General features: G+C 42.6%; 1 protein-coding gene across 1 annotated transcript in view; it reads right to left on the bottom strand.

The window, feature by feature from the left end:
- MUSK (muscle associated receptor tyrosine kinase) overlaps positions 1–23,385 on the bottom strand; it is a 68,577-nt gene that overhangs the window by 9,202 nt on the left and 35,990 nt on the right. Inside the window, exons 8-15 of the mRNA XM_061631899.1 lie at positions 22,842–22,848; positions 18,401–18,667; positions 12,236–12,411; positions 11,244–11,267; positions 10,111–10,199; positions 9,100–9,259; positions 5,758–5,947; positions 3,358–3,549 (exon numbers count right to left, since the gene is read on the bottom strand). Of these exons, the coding sequence (XP_061487883.1) occupies positions 3,358–3,549; positions 5,758–5,947; positions 9,100–9,259; positions 10,111–10,199; positions 11,244–11,267; positions 12,236–12,411; positions 18,401–18,667; positions 22,842–22,848 (1,105 nt within the window). The remainder of the gene's footprint in view (positions 1–3,357; positions 3,550–5,757; positions 5,948–9,099; positions 9,260–10,110; positions 10,200–11,243; positions 11,268–12,235; positions 12,412–18,400; positions 18,668–22,841; positions 22,849–23,385) is intronic.

The following is a 23,385-nucleotide window of genomic DNA, read 5'->3' as shown; positions in this document are numbered from 1 at the left end:
TACACACTTTCATGGATTTTGCAGTGCATTTCAGTGCAAAGAAAACTTGCACACACAAAAATGTATTTTATGTAAAAGAGGCATGCAAAATGCATACTAAAAAGATTCTAAAAGTGTGTATTGTACATGAAAGTGCATCGTTTACTGAAAAAGTGCACATGAAATATGTACCAAATGCATACAATAAGACAGAATGGCATTTAACTGGATGGAAAGGGAGTTATGACTGAGTGCCTGTGAGGTGGAATTAGCTACTAGGCCCATCCCTAGTATCTTGTCTGAATGGTATTGCTGCAACATTCTCCCCTCCCCCAACAGCAGGGAGCAGGCTAAGGCATGAGGACTAGCAGGTGACACCATTCACTCATTTCTCTTGCTGCCTCATAAACACCAATTGTGCATCCAGCTCCAGGGACAGTATAGCAGCTGCTGACTATTGCTCATAACTCTCCCAGTCTGTGCCTCCTTTTCTGTTCACAGACCGCTCTCTCATAGGTACCGGATCCATCCAACGCCCTGCTTCACGCAGGCCTCAATCAATAGCCTGACTCCCTAAACAGTGGTAGAGACCAGGGTGCTCCCAGCTAAAGATGGAAAAATCTGTCTATTTCAGTTCTCCCTGCTTTTCTAATCTTAAATTCACTTTTCAACATTTGCAATTTCTTAAAAATAAAAATCCTCATGACAGCTCTTCAGCATTTTAGTGCAAATTTCTCCTAATAAAATCATTTTAATGTAGTTTTGACTATTGTACACACTTTTGCAAGCAATTTGCCCTCATGTGATGCATTCCTGTATCTTATTTTGATGACTATATTCATTTTGTGCCCACTTTTCTCTAATGCATGTATTTTTGTGGACACTAGTTGGAGAACTGCATTGCAAAATTTGCATAAGTGCAAATTTAGAAGGATGGCTGTGGGTCGGTTCTCAAATATTGTTTCAGAAAGTGCGGATTTTATAGATTCACCTTTAAATGCAAACTGAATCAAACTTCTCCCCAGCCCTACTCCTAGCTCTCTCTGTGCAAGTATTCCTACCATGAGGCCGGTGCCATAAGGGACACTGCACCTGCTCCTCTGCTGTCTGTCAAGACACCATCCAAAGCAAAAGAGCCTTGCATACAGATCGCTTTCCCATGTCCTAGTATTATCTGCCTTCACCTGGCCTCTGAAAGGGGTGGGAATGGAGCTTGATAGGCGCAGGGCCAGCGGCCCCTTCACTGTCTGCCCCCTCAAGCTCAATACCCATTCTTGCCTTAACAAACCACAGCTTATTCAGCTGAGATAATTTATGTCTGAACTGGCCCACAGCCTTGCCTGGGAGGATGTCGTCTCCATGCTGCTCCTACACATGATACTATGCAGAAGGAGCTACCCACCTGGGGAATGAAGTGGCTCCACGCAGCCAACTTGCTCAGCTGTCGTTTAAATGTCAGGATGTTTTACTATTCAGTAGCTGCAGGAAGTCCTAGTCTCCAAAGCAAACTTCCAGTCTTTGCGTTGTCTGCTCCTGACATATGGCAGTGTGACAGGTGCAGTGTGGATACAGTAAATGTCACATCATTGTCAAATGCCAGAGAATGGCCAAATGCCCATCTGAAAACAAATCTTCCAGGAGAGCCACACAGCCACAATGTGGGCCTGTGTGGTTTTTTGCAACCAAGAGCAACACAGCTCTCTGGAAATGCCTCTGCCAAAGTTAAATGCCTTTTTGACCTCTGCCTTTTGGGAAACGTTGGTGACATTGGTCAGAATAAAAGCTCATAATTAAACAGGAGAGCGACTTTTTGAATGGCATAATCCTATGCATGTATTTCTGTTCTCGGAGGTCCCATTGTGTTCAGTGGGATTTACTCTAAGTGTGCAAAAGATTGCTACTTAAATGAAGCAACTCGGCAGCCTTTATCACCATGGAAAATGTATAAATTACAGCTGAAGAGAAATGCACTTTTTAATGATGGTGCTGTACACGAATGCAAAAATACTGGAATCTATGGCGTCACACATCTTCGCTAGTCAGTACACTCACAGCTGCATTTTGCATAAGCTGCAATCTCCAAACCATCCTCCAGGGCAGCCCCACATAAAGTGTACTACAACAGTCTAACTGGGAGGTTAGACACGAATTACTGTGGCCAGGCTGTCTTTGTCCAGGAATAGCTGTAGCTGGCAAACTAGCTATAGGGGAAAGTAGGTCTTCTGTGCTACTGTGGCCACTTGAGGGTACAGTCAAGGTGTACCTCTAGTGTACTTATATCTTGCTCTTGCAGTAATAGAGGAAGTTGCCTTTTACCAGGTCAGACCATTTGTCCTTCTGGCACAGTACTGTCTATAATGACTGGTGGCAGCTCACTAGGGTCATAGGCAGAGATCTTTCCCATCACTTGCGACCTGGTCTTTTTTAGCTTGAGATGCCAGGGATTGAACCTGGGATCATCTGCATCTGCCCAAGACATGGGCTTTACCATTGACCTAGGCCCCTCCTGCATACAGGGAGCACTCAAGGGTCTTCTATTCAAGCAACTGATAAGATCTACACCTGCTAGTTTTAGTAATGCAGCAGCATCAGATCCTCTCTAGATCACATACTGATTCAATGATGAGTAACATCTTGGTACACTTTAGTCAACATTTGTTTCAGTCCTAAGATGATTGCCTTCCATTTCCTCTCTGCACTTGTACTTTTAATACACTTAGTAAATACTTACATACCCAGGGCCAGCCCCAGCCTGCCCTGGGCCCCTCCACTCCCCTTCCGCGATCCACGGAAGCAGCTGCAGCTCACCGGACAGGAGCTTCCAAGCCGCCCACCATCCCCCGCTTCACCTACCTTTCTCTCTGCTGTTTTTTGCAGCTGCGTGCACAGGTTTGCCATCAATCAAGATGGCGGCCGAGGTTGTAGCACGCATGTAGCACGCATACTTGCTATCAACCATGATGGCGGCAGAGGCTTCAGCCCCTTAGGGAAACCTCGGCCGCCATCTTGATTGATGGCAAACCACTAAAAACAGAGGAGAGAAAGGTAGGTGAACCAGGGGGATGGCAGGTGGCCTGGAAGCTCCTGTCCAGTGAGCTGCGTCTGCTTCCGCAGATCACAGAAGGGGAGTGGAGGGGCCTCTGTAGCTCCAGGGGCCCACGGGCCAGTGCCCCACCTGGCTGCCCTTTAGAACCGGCCCTGTACATTCCACTGCTTCCTCCAAATCACATAGTTATTCCACTCAAAACAAGTTTAGCATGCCTTGCTTAGTTAATTCAATGAAATAAATGCACATTTTTTGTTTTGTTTTTCTAACTCTGGGATTCATTTAAACACAACCAGAGATGACAGTCGTTGATCAGGTAGTTGGTCATTTACCTTGCTTGGAAGACACGTCCAAAAGCTCCTTCTCCAATATCTCTCACATATTCAATATTGTTTCGTGGATACTCCAGACTGAATAACTTTGGGTTCAAGAGTAGAGGCATGCGTTGGTACATGGGATTTGGGTGCAATCTGTCCAATAGGAGCTCAGAAGGAAGTGTCGTCAGGGCTGGTGGTGCTGACTCCCTGGAATGGTGGAGAAAGGATTTGTTGCTTGATTAGAGCAAGCATAGTGTTGTTAATATTAATATTAAGCAGTTTACAAGTAGAAAAAAATCAATTATACAAGCAGTATGGAATAAACATCAATAATTAAATGCATCCAAAATTAAAATATGCAATAAAACAATCCAGTTGAAACAATAGTAATTAAAACAGAAGACACTGTTTGACAGATCAAATGCCAACAGGCAACTTTTCAAAACCAAGGGCTGTAGGAGCCAGTCCGCAGAAAGGGCGAACAAATACACTGAAATAATTAGCATGTGAGAAATATATAATGGATGGGGTATCTGTATGAAGCTATTTATATTCCAGAAGTTGATGGGGGTACAATTTATGAAGGGAGAGGTGCCATGACTTTCCCTTTGATTATTGCTCAGAAACATCTGAATTCCTGGTTCTCCATACTGAGTGACTACAGTTACAAACAATTAAACTGGCCTATATAGAGAATAAATGTGCCAGATACATTTTCTTTGCTTTAGAAAAGGGCATCTACATTATGTGACCTTGTGTTGATAACATTACTATAGTTATTATGAAGTTATAAAAAGGTAACTACAACAAATGCTCTTAAAATACATTACTCTATTGTAATATAATCTTGACCATATCTAATAGCAGGCCTTTAAATCTTGCTGAGAATCTCTGCATCCCTGAAACGTCTTTATCACTCTGTCTAACATTAGGGCTGGACCAACCCCTTAACTACGCTGCTTAGTTATGCTTAGCTAACAGCTCGTGCTAATTCTTATCTCAATAAAACCTGTGTTTACCACATTTAAGAGACCTGTTCGTGAACAGACTTAGAAAGCAGTTACCGGAGAAGTTGATATATGAAGGCAAGTTGCCTATATGCTCCAGTATATGTGCTAGACAGGTGATAACCAAAATGGGGAGAGACTTCTACATAATTCCAAGATCAAAGACAAAATTGTGTATTATGTTAGCCTATGACATAAGCCAGGTTTTAATATGTTGAAGTGTTGAGCAATTGTTGTGACCCAACCTCAGCTAGGGATAGATAGCTCAGTCTCTTTCTGGTCCATATCAGTCTCACATGTGTTGATTCATAGATTCATTCCATCCTGTTTCTGCATCAATCTGAGAAAACTGCACAAAACACACGTTTTGATGGATTTTGTCCTAAAATATGCATTTTTGTACACATTTTATCCTACAATATACATCTCCACACATTTTTTGAACTGAGAACTCTACCACAGAATTCAGAGAAGTGCAAAGACAGAATCATAACTGTGTTCTAATTTGTGCATTACCCTAGAAAGTGCCAAAAACAAAATTTTCAAGCATCCCAAATCTTAACTCATAACGGACAAGAGGTACCCAACACAACTGGAAAGTGCAATCACCCATTTGGTGATAGTGGTAATAATCGGCATGATAACAATGATTTGTAATGACACCTCAAATTTTCATTCACAACTGAAATAGTGCTCTACGTAACCCAGAAACTCTTGTATTATTCAGTGTGAACTAAACATTTAGGTTGCAATCCTAAGCACACATACCCTAGTGGGGAACCTCAGAGCCAGGTGTCAAATGTGGCCCTCCAGGCCTCTCTATCTGGCCCTTAGCACTCTCATTAGGCCACACCTCCTCCCCAGGCCACACCCCTCACTGATCCTGCTCCACATCTCCTCCAGTTCCATTGTCAGGCTGGAATGTGTCCTTGAATTGTAAAAATGCCTTTTACTTCCTGCATGAAGAGATGTATCTCTAACTTTTGCATGGCTGGACTGTATTCTCCTTGTACAAAGAGAAGAGTCACAGCCTTTGCCCAACCCACCACTGGCATGCAGCCGCCAGAATGTGGCCCTTGGACTGAAAGGGCTTCTTCACCCCTGCTATAGTGTAAGACACATTGGGCTGAGTGAGGCTTACTTCTGAGTAAACATGCTTAGGATTGTGCTGCTATTGAACAAATGCCCATGTTGTTAATGAGCCAAACTCGTCACTATAACTTAATGCTTCTAATTATTTTTATTTGTGATGGAAAAATATCCCTTATAAATATCCCTTCTTTGTATAAAAATATGCAAGCATTGCATTTTCAAATTTAAATACCAATGCAAAGCTGAAATTAATTGTAAGAAGCTCTACATGAGTTTTACTAAAAGGGGATGATATCCAAGAAAGCCCAGATCTTACCTTGTTTTGTTTTTCCACTGCTTGCGTCTCCGGCAACAAATGAGAGCAAGGATAATGAGGATGATAAGCATGGCAAAGCTGGAGATGATGGAGACAATGACTGTCATGGAGGATGTCGCAGAGAAAGAGGAGGAGGAAGGAAAACGTGGAGGGGCTGCACTCAGCTTGGTTGTTTCTTGAGACAATGGTGCTGAAATAGAAACAAATAGTGGCAACAGGAATTTGAGAGTGACTGTGACGTTCATACACAGCCATGGACGGTACTGGGGTATCACAGTGAGAGCAACTTGAGCAGACAGAATGCTGGGGATTCTCAGGGTACCTCTAGACGGTCACTGTTTTGCAGGAGGGATTTGAGTGCACACCAGAAATCTAGGTTTACACAATTGAAGTGGATGAAAGTGCTCTCTCACTCTAGCATAACAAATCCACTTGGGGTGGGTGGGTAAAGGGTTTTTTTGCGGTTAGGAAAGTAATGGGGAAAGTAGGGGATGGATGAATGATTAAGGGGAAGACATATAAACATCATGGAAGGAAATCAGGATGAGAGCTCATTGTCATATAAGTGACCTGCAAAAAATCTAAACTAATGTTCAGCAAAGACCCGACATTGTCTAACCTCCACCTAAGCTTTGTGCAAGGAAATCAGGACGAATGCTCCATGAACAGGTCACCTGGAAGAACCTTTAGGCTTTGATCCCTGCTCCAAATGGAACTATACGTGGTGAGGGGAAGCCAGAGAGTGACTTTCTCTGCCCAGTGCTTGCACACCCAATCCCTCCAACCTTTGCCTCCTTTCTATCAATAGTCTTGAAAAGGGGACTGAAGGGAAGGGGAGTTGCAAAATCAAGGAACCAGAGGGAGGGGAGATCAGCTTCTCTCCCTTCAGCCAGATCCATGTGTGGTGGTGATGGTGGTGTGCGTGCACTGTATGTCCTGTGTTCTTTTGCTACTCCTGAAACTGACCAGCCTGCATCTTTGCTTTACTAAGGTGAAACTAATTAGACTGCCTCTTTCCTTTGCACAGACTCCCCATCCAGATGGAGAGGATGGCTGGTGGTGTCTGTTTTGTAGATGCTCTCTGCTTCCTCCTTTCCTGCTCTCGCTCTCTCTCTTTCTCCTTTAAGCAGTCAGTGCAGTTCTAAAAACACAACAGAGGTAGATAGTCCGTCCATCTTTCCATCAAACCAAGCCAAGCCTCTGCTAGAAAAAAAATCCCAACCTGTCTAGAAAAACAGCATTTAAAGGTAATTACCACAGAGATTAAAAGGCAAGCCTAGAAAATCTTAGCATGGCCACTGAGCCAGTTTAACATACAAGGTGGCATCCCCTCCCTTTCCCCAAAGCTGAGCCTCTGCTGGAGCTAGAAACAATTTCCTGAGTTCTCTAGTTGTCTTGCAGGTGCAGCACAACAATTAAAAGTTAAGCCTTAGAGAGTTTTGACTTGGTTACTGAATGACAGGGAGGCGAGGGGGATGAGAGGGGCTGCTACCTTGTCTATTTACCTGACTCAGTGGCCTTATTAAGAATTTTTAGGCTTGCCTTTTAATCTCTGCAGGATTAACCATTACGGAAGTCTCTCCAGCTGTGAATTCTCTTACTATCCATTTAATGTATTATACTTTTGCATTTTTGCATTTTTTACTTCACAGGTTTTTATTTAAAATGCAACATTACATGAAAAGAACTTGCATTCCAAAACATAGCCTAGGTTGAATCTTACCTGCCCCCAACACTTCCACGTAAATCTATTGACCCTCTTGAAATGTCCTTCCGCCCTCTTGGTACTTCATGCCCAGGATGCCCCAGTTACATTAGAAATCACCCTTTAAATATTCTCTTTTCTTCCCTACATGCCCAATCATTTTATTTGCAATCTCACACTCACAAACCCTTTTCCTTTGCCCTTCTTTTCCTTGCAGCCACTTTCCCCACCACTGTTTCTACCACCACCATATTTATTATTAACATTAACAATAACATTATTTTCCTCTGGGGAAAAAATCAAACCAATCAAAGCAGAAAACAACAAACATGGAATGGAACCACCTAACAGTTCAACGGAATGTGGTACCAAACTGACTCCCAACAAGCAGATGCCATCCCTAGTGCAAATGAAGTGTTTAGTCCTCCACTGTCCATCAATTCTCCCATGCATATTCCCCCAGGCCTTTTCTAGTTGTGTTCCTCTGCCCCAACCAGGATCTGAACCTTGAACAGAGCTTGGAAAAGTTACTTTTTTGAACTACAACTCCCATCAGCCCAATCCAGTGGCCATGCTGGCTGGGGCTGATGGGAGTTGTAGTTCAAAAAAGTAACTTTTCCAAGCTCTGACCTTGAAGTAGTGTAGAAATAATCCTGGCTGAAAACAACCAGGGGAGTAGTTGCAGGAAGAATCAGCAGGCACAGGAGAAGTGACAAACCCCTCTCTTCTCCCACTAGTCAGTTCCCCTCTACAAATGCCCTTCCTCCACCCTTGTATACGTGTCATCTCATGGCTTTCAGAACATACATTTGTCAAGGTGATGTGTAGTTGCACCCTTGCCCTTGTAGCTCATGAGATGATCTTTGATCTTTCTCTGTTTCTGCTTCTAACAGGATGTTATGAAGATTAAAAAGGGTGATCATGTAAAGTGCCCTGAGCTGGAAGGTAGGCTGGTAGGTAATAAATAAGTAATTAAGATTGTGTGATAATATATATTTTTTTAAAAGTCTGTTAAACACCAACAGCCTGCTAAATCTAGAGCACTTGGTCCATTGTAGTGTTTTTGGTAAACTGAAATGCTGCAGTGTGGAATGCAACTGTTCAGGATCTTAGCCACCCCATTCCCCCAGCCCCCCCCTAGTTTTCCTTTGGCCCACCTTCTCAACAGTCAGTCGGCATTCCCTGGCCACTGAGCACACTTAATCCTCACTGGACTGTTTTGGGGATCCCCCCCACTTAGGGTCCCCCCTCCCCACACAGATTTGTTGTACTTCTCAAATCTTGGGTTCCCCCAAGTCTTCAAATACCTCCCATATGTGTGTGTGTGTGTGTGTGTGGTGCCACTTTGGCTACATAAGTAAGAGCGCTGACAGCCTCAACCTCAGAAATAGAAGGAAAGATTGATTAGTACATATGAATACTGGTATCTAGTAGACTGGCTCAAAGCTATCAATGGCCCAATGGAACACAGATCTATGTCATGCCTGTAACACCTTTGAGTACAATTTATTGTGCAATATTAAAAGTTCTGCAGTAGTGAATCTACAGCTTTCTGGACTAATTGGACTAGATCCCATTCAACAATTTTATGGGACAATGGTGTCTTAGGCTACAAACTGTACGTTATGGTCTCTTACCATCTCCACAATGAGGCACATTGCAGTATTCCCATTTTACAGATGAGTCCATTGTGTAACACCAGGGTTGTGCATTTTCACCTCCTGGATTACGGCAATAGTTTTCTGCATTGGACAGCTCTGGAAAAACCAGAGGAGTTTTCCTATGTGAATGGGGAACCTGGTGACAAGAAATAATAAAAATGAATTGTTCTTCAGAGTGAGTTAAGTTATGCTAGTATCTTGCAATAAATAAAAATTACTGGAGATGGGTAGGTAATGGGATCTTAGCCCACTACCCACCATCTCCTCCTCAAAGTGCCCTCCGGTTTCATGTCCATCATTTTGCCAGTCAACATAGTTCAGCTTTTCCAGTTCATCTGAGATTGAGCAGCTTCAAAGATGAAGCTTCTGAGGTTTTAATTTTCTTCACCTTGAAAGAAACTTGAAATAAACAACAACAACAAAAACACCCTTTCCATTTCCAAAAGCTTCACTTCCTATTTGCCTGGATGGGATTCTTACCAATGGCTCCCAGGTGTGTATATACTTCAAGTCTGCTTTACATAAAAACCCTCCTCCAGATTGAAATGTACCTTCTCTAGGGATGATAGGATCTGTCAGTTCTCCTAGTTCCTTAGTTTTCCAATCTTAAATTCAGTCCTCCATATTTCTAATGTAATTTATGATTTTTTTAAATCCTGAGGAAAATTCTTCAGCATTTCAGTGTGACTTTCTCCTAATAAACACATTTTTATATGCAGTACACATTCTTGCAAGTGCTTTTTCTTAATGCAACACATTTTTGTATGTTATTTTCACTAATACATTCATCTTTATGCACACTTTTCCCTATGTGCATTTTTGTAAACACTGGTTAGTTGGAGAACTGCACTGAAAAAGTCAGAGAAGTGCACATTTTGAAGGATGGCTGGGTTTCAGTTCTCGTGCTGTTTTGGAAAGTGCCGATTTTGATAGATCTCCCTTTAAATGCAAACTGACACAAATTTCTCCCCCATCCCTACTTCTCACCTGTTCATTCCACTTCTGACAAGGAATGCCAGAGGCTGTGACATTGACAGGGCCTTCATATGCTAACCCATTGCCTTTGTAACAAGTTGCTGAAGAGAAACAAAGAAAAACAGAATGGTAAAGTGAAGTAACACGTTCCGTTGGGCTGAATAAATCATATTTACTCATGCAATACTGAAAGGTTAAAGAGCTTTTCCTTCAGGAGTCAAACGGGGAGCCCCACTACACTGTGACAGCAATTGGCTGGCTTTTGGCAAGTTAGGATCTCAGCCTAACCACCCTTCTAAGCAGTAGTGCAGTGGTAAATTCAGAAGTGCAAGGCCCCTTCATGATAGTCACACCACGACCCCTCACAGCAATGTCACCTTCTATTATACAGCCTTCTAAGATTATACAGTATAATGAGCTTTCAGTCTCTTACTGTGTCTGCAGTTCTGTTGAGCAATGAATGGACGATGAGGGTATGCCTTTTTGAGATTCAGCAAAAATAATACTATGATAGCTTCCAGAAGACTCTTCTCAGAGGCTAACATGCTCCCCTTTCATGCTGCTTGGTCCGCAGGATGCTGGAGACATAGGGACACTGCTGGGACCCTGCTCCCAAAAAGGTAAGGGGTCTTTGACCCCCTGAGTGCCTGAATGACTACACCCCTGCTTCCAAGACTGCTTGTGGAGCTGTTTCAGCAACTCTTTTAAGCCTGTTGAAGACCATACCTCCTTCTCAATGCCCTTCCACTGGACAACAACCAGGCTGGAAATCTTAGAATGCATTACACCAATTGCTGGGAATTTAATTGCTTTAAACCTTCAATCACATTCAAAAATATAACAGATATATGATGGCTAGCATGAAAGCATATTTAGAACCACACCATAATATAACACAACACCAGTCTATATAATAGTTCTAATTATATCAGTGCAACATTGGATGCTTCCATATGACAGCATATAGCGGGCTCGGTGCTGCTCATACATACATGCTTTGTGCAGTGTCCCTATGACACCCTCAGCAATGGTTATTTTCCCATTTAATACAGATTTATTGTTTCCACACAAAATCCAAGAAGTAAAAAACAACATTTAGAAGCCACACTTCTAATAAAGTGCAGATTCTGAAGAGAATCACTTACTTGTTATATCTTCCTTTTTAAGATCTGAGGAAGGAGAAAGATACAACAATATAATCAATGTATATTGGAATGATTTTGAAATGCAGCTGTTCAGTGGCTTGTTTTTCAATATGCTCTGATTGTAGGGTTGCCAACTTTTCAGCCAGTCACTATAGCTGTGCTTCAACTGCAGCTGGATGTACAAACTTCAAAAAGTGATTATGCTTACCTCTATGTCATTAAAAGTTTTGATTTCTGTGTGTCAAGCTGTTATTGAACGCCCCAGAGCACAGGATTAAAGGTGCCTCATACAATTCTGATTCAAATCAAACACATTCACATACATGCTGAGATGTGGGGCATTTCAGAGGAGGTGAAACACAGCTAGTTTGACCACCTCCTTGGCTAGAAGAGGTGCTTGTACTTTTAAATACATTGAGATACTGTCTGCTGTGGGGCGAAATTAGAGTTCTGCTGGTCACAGAAAACAGGGAAGAAAGGCTAGGCAAGATCTCCAGGTTGACAGCTAAGCTGGCAACTTTGCAGGGTTCACAGCTTTCACCTTTAGCATAGCTCATTTTATCACTAGGAATGGGGAATAAATTCAGTTCGCATTTAAAGCTGAATCTATGAAATGTGCAATTTCTGAAACAACATGAGAACCAAAACACAGCTATCCTTTGAAATTCACACTTATCCTAATTTTGCGATGCAGTTCAACAAAAATGCATACATTAGGGGAAAATGTGCATAAAATGAATTTATTGGTGAAAATTACATTTTTAAAAATGCATTATATTTGATAAATTGCTTGCAAAAATAGGTACATTAATCAAAACTGTATTTAAAAAATGTGGTTTTTAGTAGAAATTTGCAAATAGCTGCAGAAGTGTGAACTGAATTTAAGACTGGAAAAATGACAAACTGGGAGAACCAAAATTGACAGATCCTTCCATCCCTGGTTATCACATAATCATTGGTTGAGACAATAGATCACTTATTGAACCACTTACCAAACTGTGGAATCCTCGTACAGGCCTTGTGGTCCTGGTGTATGCTGGGAAGTCTGTTGCACTCAGGCAGGGTAAGTAACATCAGCCCAGGTTTGTAGATCCCTTTATGGGCATTTTCTTCCATGGAAAGCCATTCCTTAAAGCAGTAGAGATCCTTTACAGCAAGGCAATGCTCTCTACATTGTTTTACAAACAACAGTAGAATGCACAGTCAATGGTGTGATGACAATACTGCTATAGCTATGGGCTGCAAACAGCTCACAAGAAGGTCATGATGCGGTGTAATCAGCATTGTTACATTAATTCAGATGCTTTTTAATACTAGCTGAGAATTTGGTCCATGCACTGATATTTTCCTGCTCTTTTATCCTGGATTTCAATGGGACTTAGTTCCATCATGTGACATGTGATGCATTCATGTGCTCAGGGTGTCTCTGAAATGCTACCAGGAGCACTTGGCAGTGCCGTATCATCTGTGTGGATCAGACAGTAGGTGTATAATTTGAAAACTTCCTTCTTTCTCTTAGAAAGATGTCCCATGCAAGCTTAAGATGTTTTTCATAAATACAATCATATGGGATTTTCTTCTTCAAACATACACAAACCCCACAAACCTCATACCAATTTTGGGGCCAGTGCTGATCGGTTTCACTCTCTGCATAAGGCATGACAACGACAAAGAATTGTTCTTTTATTATTATTTATTATATTTATATCCTGCCCTTCCTCCCGAAGGATTGTCCTGTGCCACTCTGGACCTTCTACTGATGACAGGAGCTTCTACTGAAATTCTGGTTTGGCATTAAAAAAAACAAAGCTCAGAGTGTCCATTTAGTCATTCCCTTAGAATGTGTCCAGCTAAAGCAGAGGGAGAGGTGAGACAGTGTGTCTCACTTCATCACTTTGGCTGAGACTATTTGGCCCCTTCTCTCCCGCTGTATTTGCATGTCACATTAAAATCCATGTTTAACTATGGTTTAAAACAAACAAGCAGTGTGCTCAGGCACACTGCTCAAAAGTCCTCTTTTTCTTCCTCCCCCACTCTTGGTTGTGCTGAATTGGGAGCAACAGATTACAAGCCTTGACTTGTCATGTTGTCTGAACCAGACTTGTGGTTTGTTTTTCCCAGGGCTGGTGTAACATGGTAAGCAAGGTAAGCATGGCAGGAGGGCACAACGCTCCGGCTCCTGGCCGCTCCAACTTCCTTTGCCCGATGTGCACAGCGCACGAGAGAAACTTCTCCAAAAGGGAGCGTGCCTACGAGCGGTGGCCAAGCTGCCCCGAAGGCTGCCTCCTTCCCCAACGGGACTGGGAGGGCTCCACTGGAGCAGGCCGCCCGGCTCTCCCATGGCACCCAAAGGACGCCCCTGTGGGGCAGCTCCCTTCACCTGCTGAGCCCCTGCCTTTGAACAAGCGCTCGAAGAATGCTGGCAGCTGCCGCACCGCTGGCTCCTTGGCGCCGTCTGCCTCTTGTGCTCGCGCGCCTCGAGGGGGCTATCAGAAAGGCTGCCCCGGCCCTCCCTCCACCGCAGCCGGCTCTTCTCCTCCCGCGAGCACTGTCAGTGAACAGGCAGGAAGGAACGCACCATAGGCCAGGGGGAGAGTGCCGGCTTCTCGAGCAGGCAAGAAGACTGCGTGCTCCTGGCTCTCTATCCGGGAGGAAACCCCGGGGCACTTTACCTCGGGGAAACTACTTCAGAGTAAGAGTGACAGGCAGCTCCATGGTAGTTTGTTGTGCTCAGGGTTGTGTGCTCCAGGAGAAAACAACAGCCCCCCCACCCCAAGTCAGCTGCACTTTGTCTCTCTCTCTCTGCCTCTTGGGAAGGTTTCTCTGAGAGAGGTGGGAGATTTTTGCCTCTCAGTTGGAGAAATCCTGGCTTCTGCGCAGCATGACTACGAGGGTGTTGCTGAGCATGGACAGAGGGCCCCCGCCTCAGTACTGAAGGGTGGTAACTATATTGAGGTGGGATTAAAGTGGGAAGGGTGGCTATAGCTCAGTGTGGGGCTGTCAGGTAGACATTCAGGAGGTGCGGCTTTACCCTGTCTGGCCATGCAGAGATGGGGAAGCCTGCTTCTGTTGGATTTCTGACAGGAGCCCTCCCACCAATCTGGTGCCCACGTTCTGTAGTCTTGCCTGTCACCGCAATGGTGGTGCCAGAAACCTCCCCCATGAATCTGTCACTCTATTCCCACTGGCTGGAATGGGGTGAGCCCCGCACAGCTGCTTTGGGTTACCAACTTCCCTGGCTGGGCCATGCTCTTCTGACTTCTAAATTAGCCAGCTGAAATAGACAGAACACAACTATGGAAATGCTCTTCCTGTCTTTCTCTCCTTGTTAGGATAATCTTTGTCTGCTAGATTTTTGCCTGTTAGAGCCCAAAAGCTGGCATCTCATCTCTGTGTGTGTGCCTGTTTGAGAGAGAAAAATATTATAGGGGTGCAGACTTGGTAGTTGTGAAGTGCTGGGGGGACTCCTGTTAGAAAAAAAAATCTTTTTTAGAAGTCAGGCTATAAATGCATTAGAATAAATTGATAAAACCAATAAATTCACATGCACTCCCAGCAGCTTGGAAACTCAGCAGTTGGCATAGTTTCAATTGAAAAATGAACAGAAAAAATTATAAAAGGTAAGGGCACTGGTTTATAATTTGCAGGGGGGCACCGAACATGCCAGCACCGGCCCTGGTTTTTCCCAACAAACCACAAGCATTAAGCCAAAAACAAACCTTGGCTACTGCTCATGGCTTGTTTAGAGAGAAACAAGTTGCAAGCGGAGATTTGGGTGATGCAACAAGCCAAAGCTTGTTTGTTGCTCTCAGCATGGCAGGAGTAGGGGAAGAATGGAGCAGGGACTTTTGAGCAGCATGCACCAGTAGCACCCTGCTCATTTGCATAAAGCCACAGTCAAACATTAACTATGGTTTAATTGACATGCAAACCAGGCCTTCATGAGTAGTCATTCCACCTGATCAATATATCAACCTGCTCATCTTGCTCTTCCCTCCCCACTCTTCCCCTTCCCCTTTTTGCATCACAGATCTTAGACTGCAAGGCATTACTATAACATGTAAACTGTCTTGAGTGCTTTGGCAGAGAACAGTATGCACATGTAGTAAATAAATAAATAAATAATGGTCTCCCCCAAGTGCATTGATGAATCATATGGGGGAAAAAATACTATTCCTTGGATTTTAGTAGGTTTTTGACACTGGAATTATAACCTTGAAGTGGAAAGCAGGTTGATAGGCCATTTATAGCAAACAAGATGGCAACAAGGGAGAGGACCTTTTCAGTGGTGGCCCCCAAATTATGGAATGATCTCCCCAATGAAGTTCGCCTGGCGCCAACATTGTTATATTTTTGGCGCCAGGTCAAGACTTTCCTTTTCTCCCAGGCATTCTAACAGCATGTGCTGAGCTTTGACCCCAGGTCTTTTACCTTGTTTATCTGTGCTTCATGGTTTTAAACTTTGTATGGTTTTTAAAATTGTATATTAGTTTTTAATGTTCAATGTTTTTAATTTTTGTATACTGCTCAGAGAGCTTTGGCTATGGGGCGGTATATAAATGTAATAAATAAAATAAAATAAATAAATAGCAGTTAGGAGGTTAATAAAAGAGAATTGCTTCTACGTCTTCACTACATGTTGGCAATTAGCTATCTACTAGTTAATAGCTATTGTTATGGGATTGAGATAGATGATTTGTTTGTGTCCCCTTCAAGCCTATAATCTCGTATCTGAAGTTGGGATATGCAAGCAAGAAACCTGCTCTACTGGTCAGGCTAGTTTCTTTTGTTAATGGAGCCTGTGAGTTAATGGACTTATTGAATGGTCAATCTGCATATCCAAAGGGAGCTTTCGGAATTCTTTCAGGTGAGTAGCCCTCCTCCCCCCATGCTGGAGCCAAGGAGAGGCTTGTCTTTTTAGTCTAGTCTGGAGAAGTTGGGACTGAGGGAGATAGAGAGGTTTGTTTGCTGTTTGGACCTCCAAAGCTATGGGCAATGGGGAGCAAGATCTGATGTACTGTTAATGCTGTAAACCCCTCCATCTGAAGCTTAGTTTGGAATGTGTGTTAATAAAAACCACGTATCTTACAAGACACCATAGTCTCCGCTGACCTTCATTCCAAGGGTAAGAGCAGGAAACCCTGGACATCTCACACCATTCGAGGTGGCGCGCAACATTATGTACCAGCCATAGACTAACAATTACAAAAGAATATCTGCTGTATTCCATCAGTAACAAGGAGTACTGGCTGGTTTCATTGCTTTCCTAACAAAACATGAAATTCCTCGTTGCCCACCCTATTCAGGGAGATCAGAGTCAGTTGGAAAGTATGAACTGTACAGACCTATTTTTTGTTTGTTTGCAACTGGAGGTCACATCTACAAATGACAAGATATATGCTCTTATAAACAAAACACAAAGCTTGTACTAACAGGTGATGGTCACAGTGGCTGACTGGCCACTAGGGAGAAAGCCCTGCTTTAGAATGGATTTGGGAAGGCTTAATGCTTTAAGAATGACCTATGAGTCACACACACATAAGATGAAAGGGTTCACTGGCTGGGATCCAAGGCACTCTATCATTGGTTCCAAGTGCGTAGGGAGATCTGCCATTCACAGGAGTCAAAAATGTCTCTGAGAATGTGCAAACCTTTGGGTGCACCTAAAAAAACACTTTGGATCAATGCAATAGTAAATACAATAATGAAATGGATATTAAATTTGCAATAATAGACTAACGTAATTGATGCCAATGCAGTTCCATTGGGCCTGATCACCAAATTAGCTTAGGACGCAGTATTCCAGTTTAGGAAGGTGGGTGTTGGGAAAGAAACAGACACTGAGCCTTGCCTTGCCTAACACTCAAGAATGACTAGCACAACTGTCTACAATTCATATTAAATAATAGATGGTACTAGTAGAAATGATTAAAGCTTAAGCTCATGTTCATAAGGGTATGTCTAATTTGGCTCAACGATTTTAGCAAGATTTATAAATAGTGGCCAACACACCAACAACCAATTAATGATCTCAAACAATTAATTAAATGCTGCTATTTAGGTATGAAACTGTTTGAACCCTATCTTTGTTTACTCATTTTATATTTTCTGTACTCAAATCCAGATGTTCTGGATGTAGATAGAATCAACATGTTGAGAGCGGGATGAGGATCACAGCGGTAGGCCCCTTCCATGACCTTCATGCATCCATCAGCTTTGTACCTGTGATTTAGAGAGCCTACGTGCACAACACTGTACACATCTCAGCCCAGTGTGCCCAGAACCAATCCATGCTTGGAAGTCAGGGGCAGGGTCTTCCACCATGTTCTAAATCTTCCTCCACTCGCTGATTTTGCACGGACTGATACTACTCCCATGTGGAACTTCTAATGGGTCTTACATTTTTCACTTTTAGTCGTTTTTGTTTTTACCATCAGATATCATAAAACATGGCTTATTGTAACAGGAATATACCTCTCCTCCTCTCCCCTCCTTCCATGCAGCCACAAGGAAGAAACTGGAAGCTTTTGGTTCCGTTTATGTTTGACTGCAGCTTATCATTTTGTCCAAACTCAATAAATTGTGGCTAATCTTAACTATGGTTTGAAACAAGCTGACTTCAAACCATGGATTTCCCCTCTCTATTTCCTATTCTTTTTCTCTTGTCTCTTTTCAGGTTATAGTAACTAGGGACCTTGTTGGTTTTTAAATGATATACAGGGCCTTGTACATATTTTAAGTTCTTTAGGAAATATCCTACAATGATGATGATGATCTGGGTATTAATTTTTAAAGCAGTGACTCTACTTCTTTAAACCACATAGAATTCCATGTATCAATGGACAAACCAAAAGTACTCCTTTTATATACAGATACAGATTTTATGTTAACAACAGTTATAACACCTTCTTATAGAGAAACTATAACTACTAATGCCATATTTTGGCAAGTCACGTTCAGGATCATTGTATCTTACTGTAACAGGGGTAATGTAATACCATAACCATATCCAAAATTTGACATAATTATTAGTATTTCCCTATGACCGTTTCCTGAAAAAATCCCTCCCGTGACCCCCCCCCCTTTCTGCATGATATGGTGAAATTGTGTGAGGCAGAACAAGACCCAGTTTTGTTTGCTTTGCTTGCTTGCATTACCTGCAAACAGGTTTCGGAGCTGGTCCGATCCTGGAGGGATTGCAATCCTGGAAGATGTAGTGACACAGCAGTGACTCAGCAGCTGTACGGCAAAAAGGACTCACTGTTTTCAACTCAGCCCATGCAACGCGGACAAGCAGTTCTTGGGTCTCCTCTGGGTCTCCGTAGGAGGCATTGAAGAAAACAAAGGCTTCCTTTGCCAACATAGCACTACACACCTCTCCTCGGTATGTGCTGCAGTAGCCTGCATCACCCTTGTAGAGTCTGCTGGTGGGAGAAACATACACAAGTGAGGATTTCTTTCTGTGTATTGACAAATTATGCTAAGATTCAGGGAAAACAAGTAGTTATTTAGTTATTTTTTAAAAATGTGCAAGTCATTAATCCCTTTCAAAAATTAGCCCCTACACATGCTGCCACCACATTGCTGTCCCTGTGAGCTCCACACCCAGCCCATCAAGCATTGGGTGGACTGAAGGAGGAACCTACATGCATTTAATTTATTTAAGAATTGGCACCTGAGTTTGCTTTTTTCATCTTCCTTTCCTGCCCCTTTCCCCTTTTGCATCCTGTCTTTGTAGATGGTAAGCCTGTGGGAGGGACTATCTTATTTTAATTGATTGTATGTAAGCCACTCTGGGAGCCTTTTTGACTGAAGAGTGGGGTACAAATTCAATAGATAAATCAATAAAGTTCAGCTGTCAATCACAGGGAGAAGCCTATGTGCACTCAGCAGAACATGTATTGATTTCCCATTCAGACCTTCTGCCCCACACATAAAGGTCTGAGGGTGGAGCCAGCAAGGACAGTAATCTTGGGGGTAGGCCATCATACATGGCCCTGCTCCCCTCTCTATATGTTTGTTGTACATGCAGAAGCTAATTTCTGAAGGGAGATACTGTTGCTAAGGCAAAGAGGATGAGGAAAAGGAAAGCAATTCTGAAGTCAAAGAATCCACTTGGATCCAACTGGACAGTTATTGGGTAGGGCGATGTTAGAGATGGACACCGAGCTGTCAGCTAAGGGCATCTCTGGCAATGTCTCACCTAGGCATGAATTCATTGGCTTCAGAAACCAGGAGATCTTACGTTTAGGGATTCCTTGACTGCAGTCTGGGCTTGCCTGTCTTGATGGGGACCAGGAACCACCTCAATGTTCTCTAATAGATCGAGGCACTGAGGCAAAAGTGGAAAGTCCTGCTCCATCTCCCATGGGAAATAAAGGACACAACTGTAGAATTTTCATGATCTCTGACGAAAGTGAACTCTAATATTTTATGTCAGAAATCCGAAGATCTCTTCCATATGGATAAAACATGCCCAGGATCTGGATTCCTAGGTACAGTCTGGCACATTGGAGTGAGAAACCGAATGCCAACTGAATGGCTGCATATTCGGATGTAAATGATATAAGAGACTGCTAACATTCGGAATTGTAATTATCTATTGCACTCCATAGAGCTCCATTGTAAGCAAGTCCACAAAGGTTACTAGCCAACCAGCATTTTTACTAGCCCACTTGCCCACATATAGAAAAGTATCCTTTGTGAAACACAGGCAGTCTGAAATTTAAAAATAATATCTTTTCTAGTTTACAAAAGTTTTCCTACTTGGTTACATGAAGGTGTTTCCTACTCATCACAGGTGACTAGGGAAGTGTGTATTCCCTAGCCTATCTTTAACCCTACCACCAATGTGGGCCTAGCAAAAATTTGTAAGTACTATTCTGGTGGTCTCTGCATTGCCTTTCCAGCTCAACATAACTCAAATAAATAAATAAACATTAAAGAAAATACAGGAGAATAATACTTAAGTGGAAATATCCTTGCTGCTCATTCTGTGTCAGTTCACACAAAGGTCACAGAGTTCAGTTTATATCTATCCTAAATATTTGGAAATTCCAATTGAGCTATCTGCACCTTTGTAAAAATTTCCTTCCCTCAGCTCATATTCATCATCAGTCTATTTGCCTGAAGGAAAGTGAGCTGCCTGCCATTGACAAGATGACTCAAGCTTTTCCAACATTCAGTATGCATATGAATATGAATTCCAGCTGTATGAGCATTGATCTGTGTTTGTGTGTGTTGTGTTCCATCCCACAGTTAGAATCCTTAATTCAATTTCTTTTGGTACACTATCAGGGTTGGATTTTTTTTTTGCTCATGCTCACAGAAAAGTGATTAATCATGACAGTAACATGAGAACAGTGCAACATCACCATGGATATAGCAGGCAAGCTAAGATTAATATTTCTGTGCTGTAGTTCAATCCCTTTTCATGAGTGATACACACACACAGTCTGTGGCTTTCCCCATTACTGGGTCTCACTGGGTAAGGGATGGCTTCCTAAAGAGTGCTACATGTGGGACCTGCAACTACATTCTGCAGTATTTCCTCCTCCCCCCCGCCAGCAAGAATGCTCCTGTGTCAGTCAGCCATGCCTTCCACTATGAGCGTGGAAGCTGCAAGGGACTCAAGCAGGTCATTCCATTCCCTGCTCAATTCCCCCAGTGTCCCATTTTTCTTTCTCAAATGATTCCAGTCATGCCCCCTGACAAGCCATAGAACACACCAGGGACTGAATGTGGCATTTGCTGTGAAAGTGGCAATTGGCTCTCAATAAACGGAGATTTTGTTTTCTTGTACTGGAAATTGGAAAAGGCACCTCAGGATCTCAAAGTTGGAAACTGAGCCATTAGCAAACGAGTACAAAGCCTGGACAGCAAACTGCCCCCCATTGTAACTGTATTTGGAACTGTACCTTCAAGACTTTAACTGTTCTGAGATTTGGAGGGGGTATGGGAGACACCAGATAACCTTGAATCCTTTCAGAATAAGTCATTTCCAACCATACTAAGTATTCTTAAACACATGTCTTGAGGGATTTTTTAAAGACTTGAAATCTGTATTTTGCCAGCAGAAATAAGAGTGCATTTATAGCTGTTCAACTGTTGGATCATATTATTGAACATTCCTGAAAACAGGCTTCCGAAAGTCTGTTAAATGGAACAGATCCAATCTAGTTCAGTGAATCAAACTGCATGGTTTCAGAAGGCTGGAAAAATTATTCACTCTAAAGGCTTTTCCATGAATTATTTGCTTTTGTTCTATCAGTTGTAAAGTAGCTATTGCAAATTTTTTTTAAAAAGCTGAGGGATATATATGCAGCATAATTTCTCTCTTTTGGCCAACACCAAGTTTGTTTTTTGATCTGCTGCGGTTTACATAATTTTCAAGTACCAGCGTTAGGTTTTTTTCTGTCATTAACAAACTTATGCTGAGAAATACAGTCCTTGTTGGGAGATCCCTTATATTCTACCTTATATTCTAAGGCTTTGCAAAAGTTGAGGACATTACACAATGTTTGTCTTATTCTCACAAGTAGATCCTGTCTTCTTCCATCTTGGAATTCAAGAGAGCATCTATAAAGTCCATAGGTGGTCTCTCATCCAGGCACTGTCCAAACCTAAACCTGTTTGGCTTCCACAAGGTAGCTGCACTGTGTGCATTCTGCTCTGGGACCTGATTTATAACTGTTATACAACTCTGAATATGCAGAACCAATTTCCTCTCCAGCTGTTAAAAATCTCTGAATATTAGTAACATTTACAAAAATAATCACACAAAAAAGATTAATTGCTTGCTAATTAAAAGAAACAGATTGTACAATCAGCAGCAACCTTTGCCTTGGATTAAATATTGTCAAGATTCATACGGTTGTTTGTCACTTGGACGGCTAAGCCAAATACATTTGACTTGGCTTGACTTTTATTTCTGGAACAAACAGGCATAGACAGGCATTGGTTGCTGTAACAATTAAAACATGTCGGTTTGAAACTAAATGGAGTCCAATCTATTCTATCATTTTAAATGCTGTTGGTTTAAGAGGCGTACAAGGAGATTGCAAATATAAACTGTAACACTATAAATGGTAAGTTGTGCATGTCACCACTTGATAAGCTCGTCATTTCCTCATCCTGCCAAGTGGTGATGAGAATTTTACCATTCTGCTGCACCTTAAGATTCTTCACACCACTGACTGCAGCTGGCAAGAGTGGAGAAACCCTCGACGTGATGATATCACATCATACATTTTCCACTGGGGATGTGGCTGATGCTTTTAATGGCAGCCATGCATCACCCTTAACATCTAATTGGCAGAGCATCTGCTTTGTATGCAGAAGCCCCCGGGTTCAGTCCCTGGCACCTCCAGATAGAGCTGGGAGAGAACCATGTCTGAAATCCGAGAGAGCCGCAGCCAGTAGGTGTAGACAGTAATGAGCTTGGTCAGTAATGACCAATGGTCTGAGCAGCTTCCTACATTCTTATATTCTTCATTTCTGCCTTAGCAGGAAAATGTAAATGACAAGTTTACCAGGTGGTGTCATGTACACTGTTCTTATCCCACAATCTCAATCATACAACCCCATGGTTGCTCTTACCTCCATTCTAATATCACAAGCACGAGGTCCATCCAAATAAACAGTAGGGTTGGAGGGAGGCAGAGAAGGGAAGAAAGGGGGAAGGAGAGAGGTGAAAAGGTCAGTGCTATTTGTATTGTACTCAAAAGATATTTATATCTTTGTAGGAACACAAAGTTTAAAAGAGTTTCACAGCCTTTTTCTTTTAAGTTTCTAGGAAGATGGAAGTGAAGAAAAATAGCCCTGGATAAATAGTTGTCCTTATTCAGCTACAGAGCATGCATGCATAGAAGCAAGTGTCCAAGACATATCCCTAGCTGGATAAGAAGTCCCATCAGAGTGAAATCCAGTAGTGTAGTGGCAAATTCAGAAGTGCAGCATCTCTTCACGTTAGTCACAGCATGCCCCCTCTCAGCCCTGTCCCCTTTCCACTTTCTCTTGTGTCCCTTGCTCTCCATGTAATCTTTGAGTCCACACTCCACTACAAGAGACATCCTACGGAGCCAATCAGCATGAAAGGGGAAGCTTGTGTTAGCTACTGAGAAGAGTCTTCTTAGTGGCTGAC

This window comes from Rhineura floridana, chromosome 1, assembly GCF_030035675.1.
Source record: "Rhineura floridana isolate rRhiFlo1 chromosome 1, rRhiFlo1.hap2, whole genome shotgun sequence".
Lineage (NCBI taxonomy): Eukaryota > Metazoa > Chordata > Lepidosauria > Squamata > Rhineuridae > Rhineura > Rhineura floridana.
Note: the sequence above shows the minus strand (reverse complement) of the source record. Positions and strands in the feature narration are given on the sequence as shown.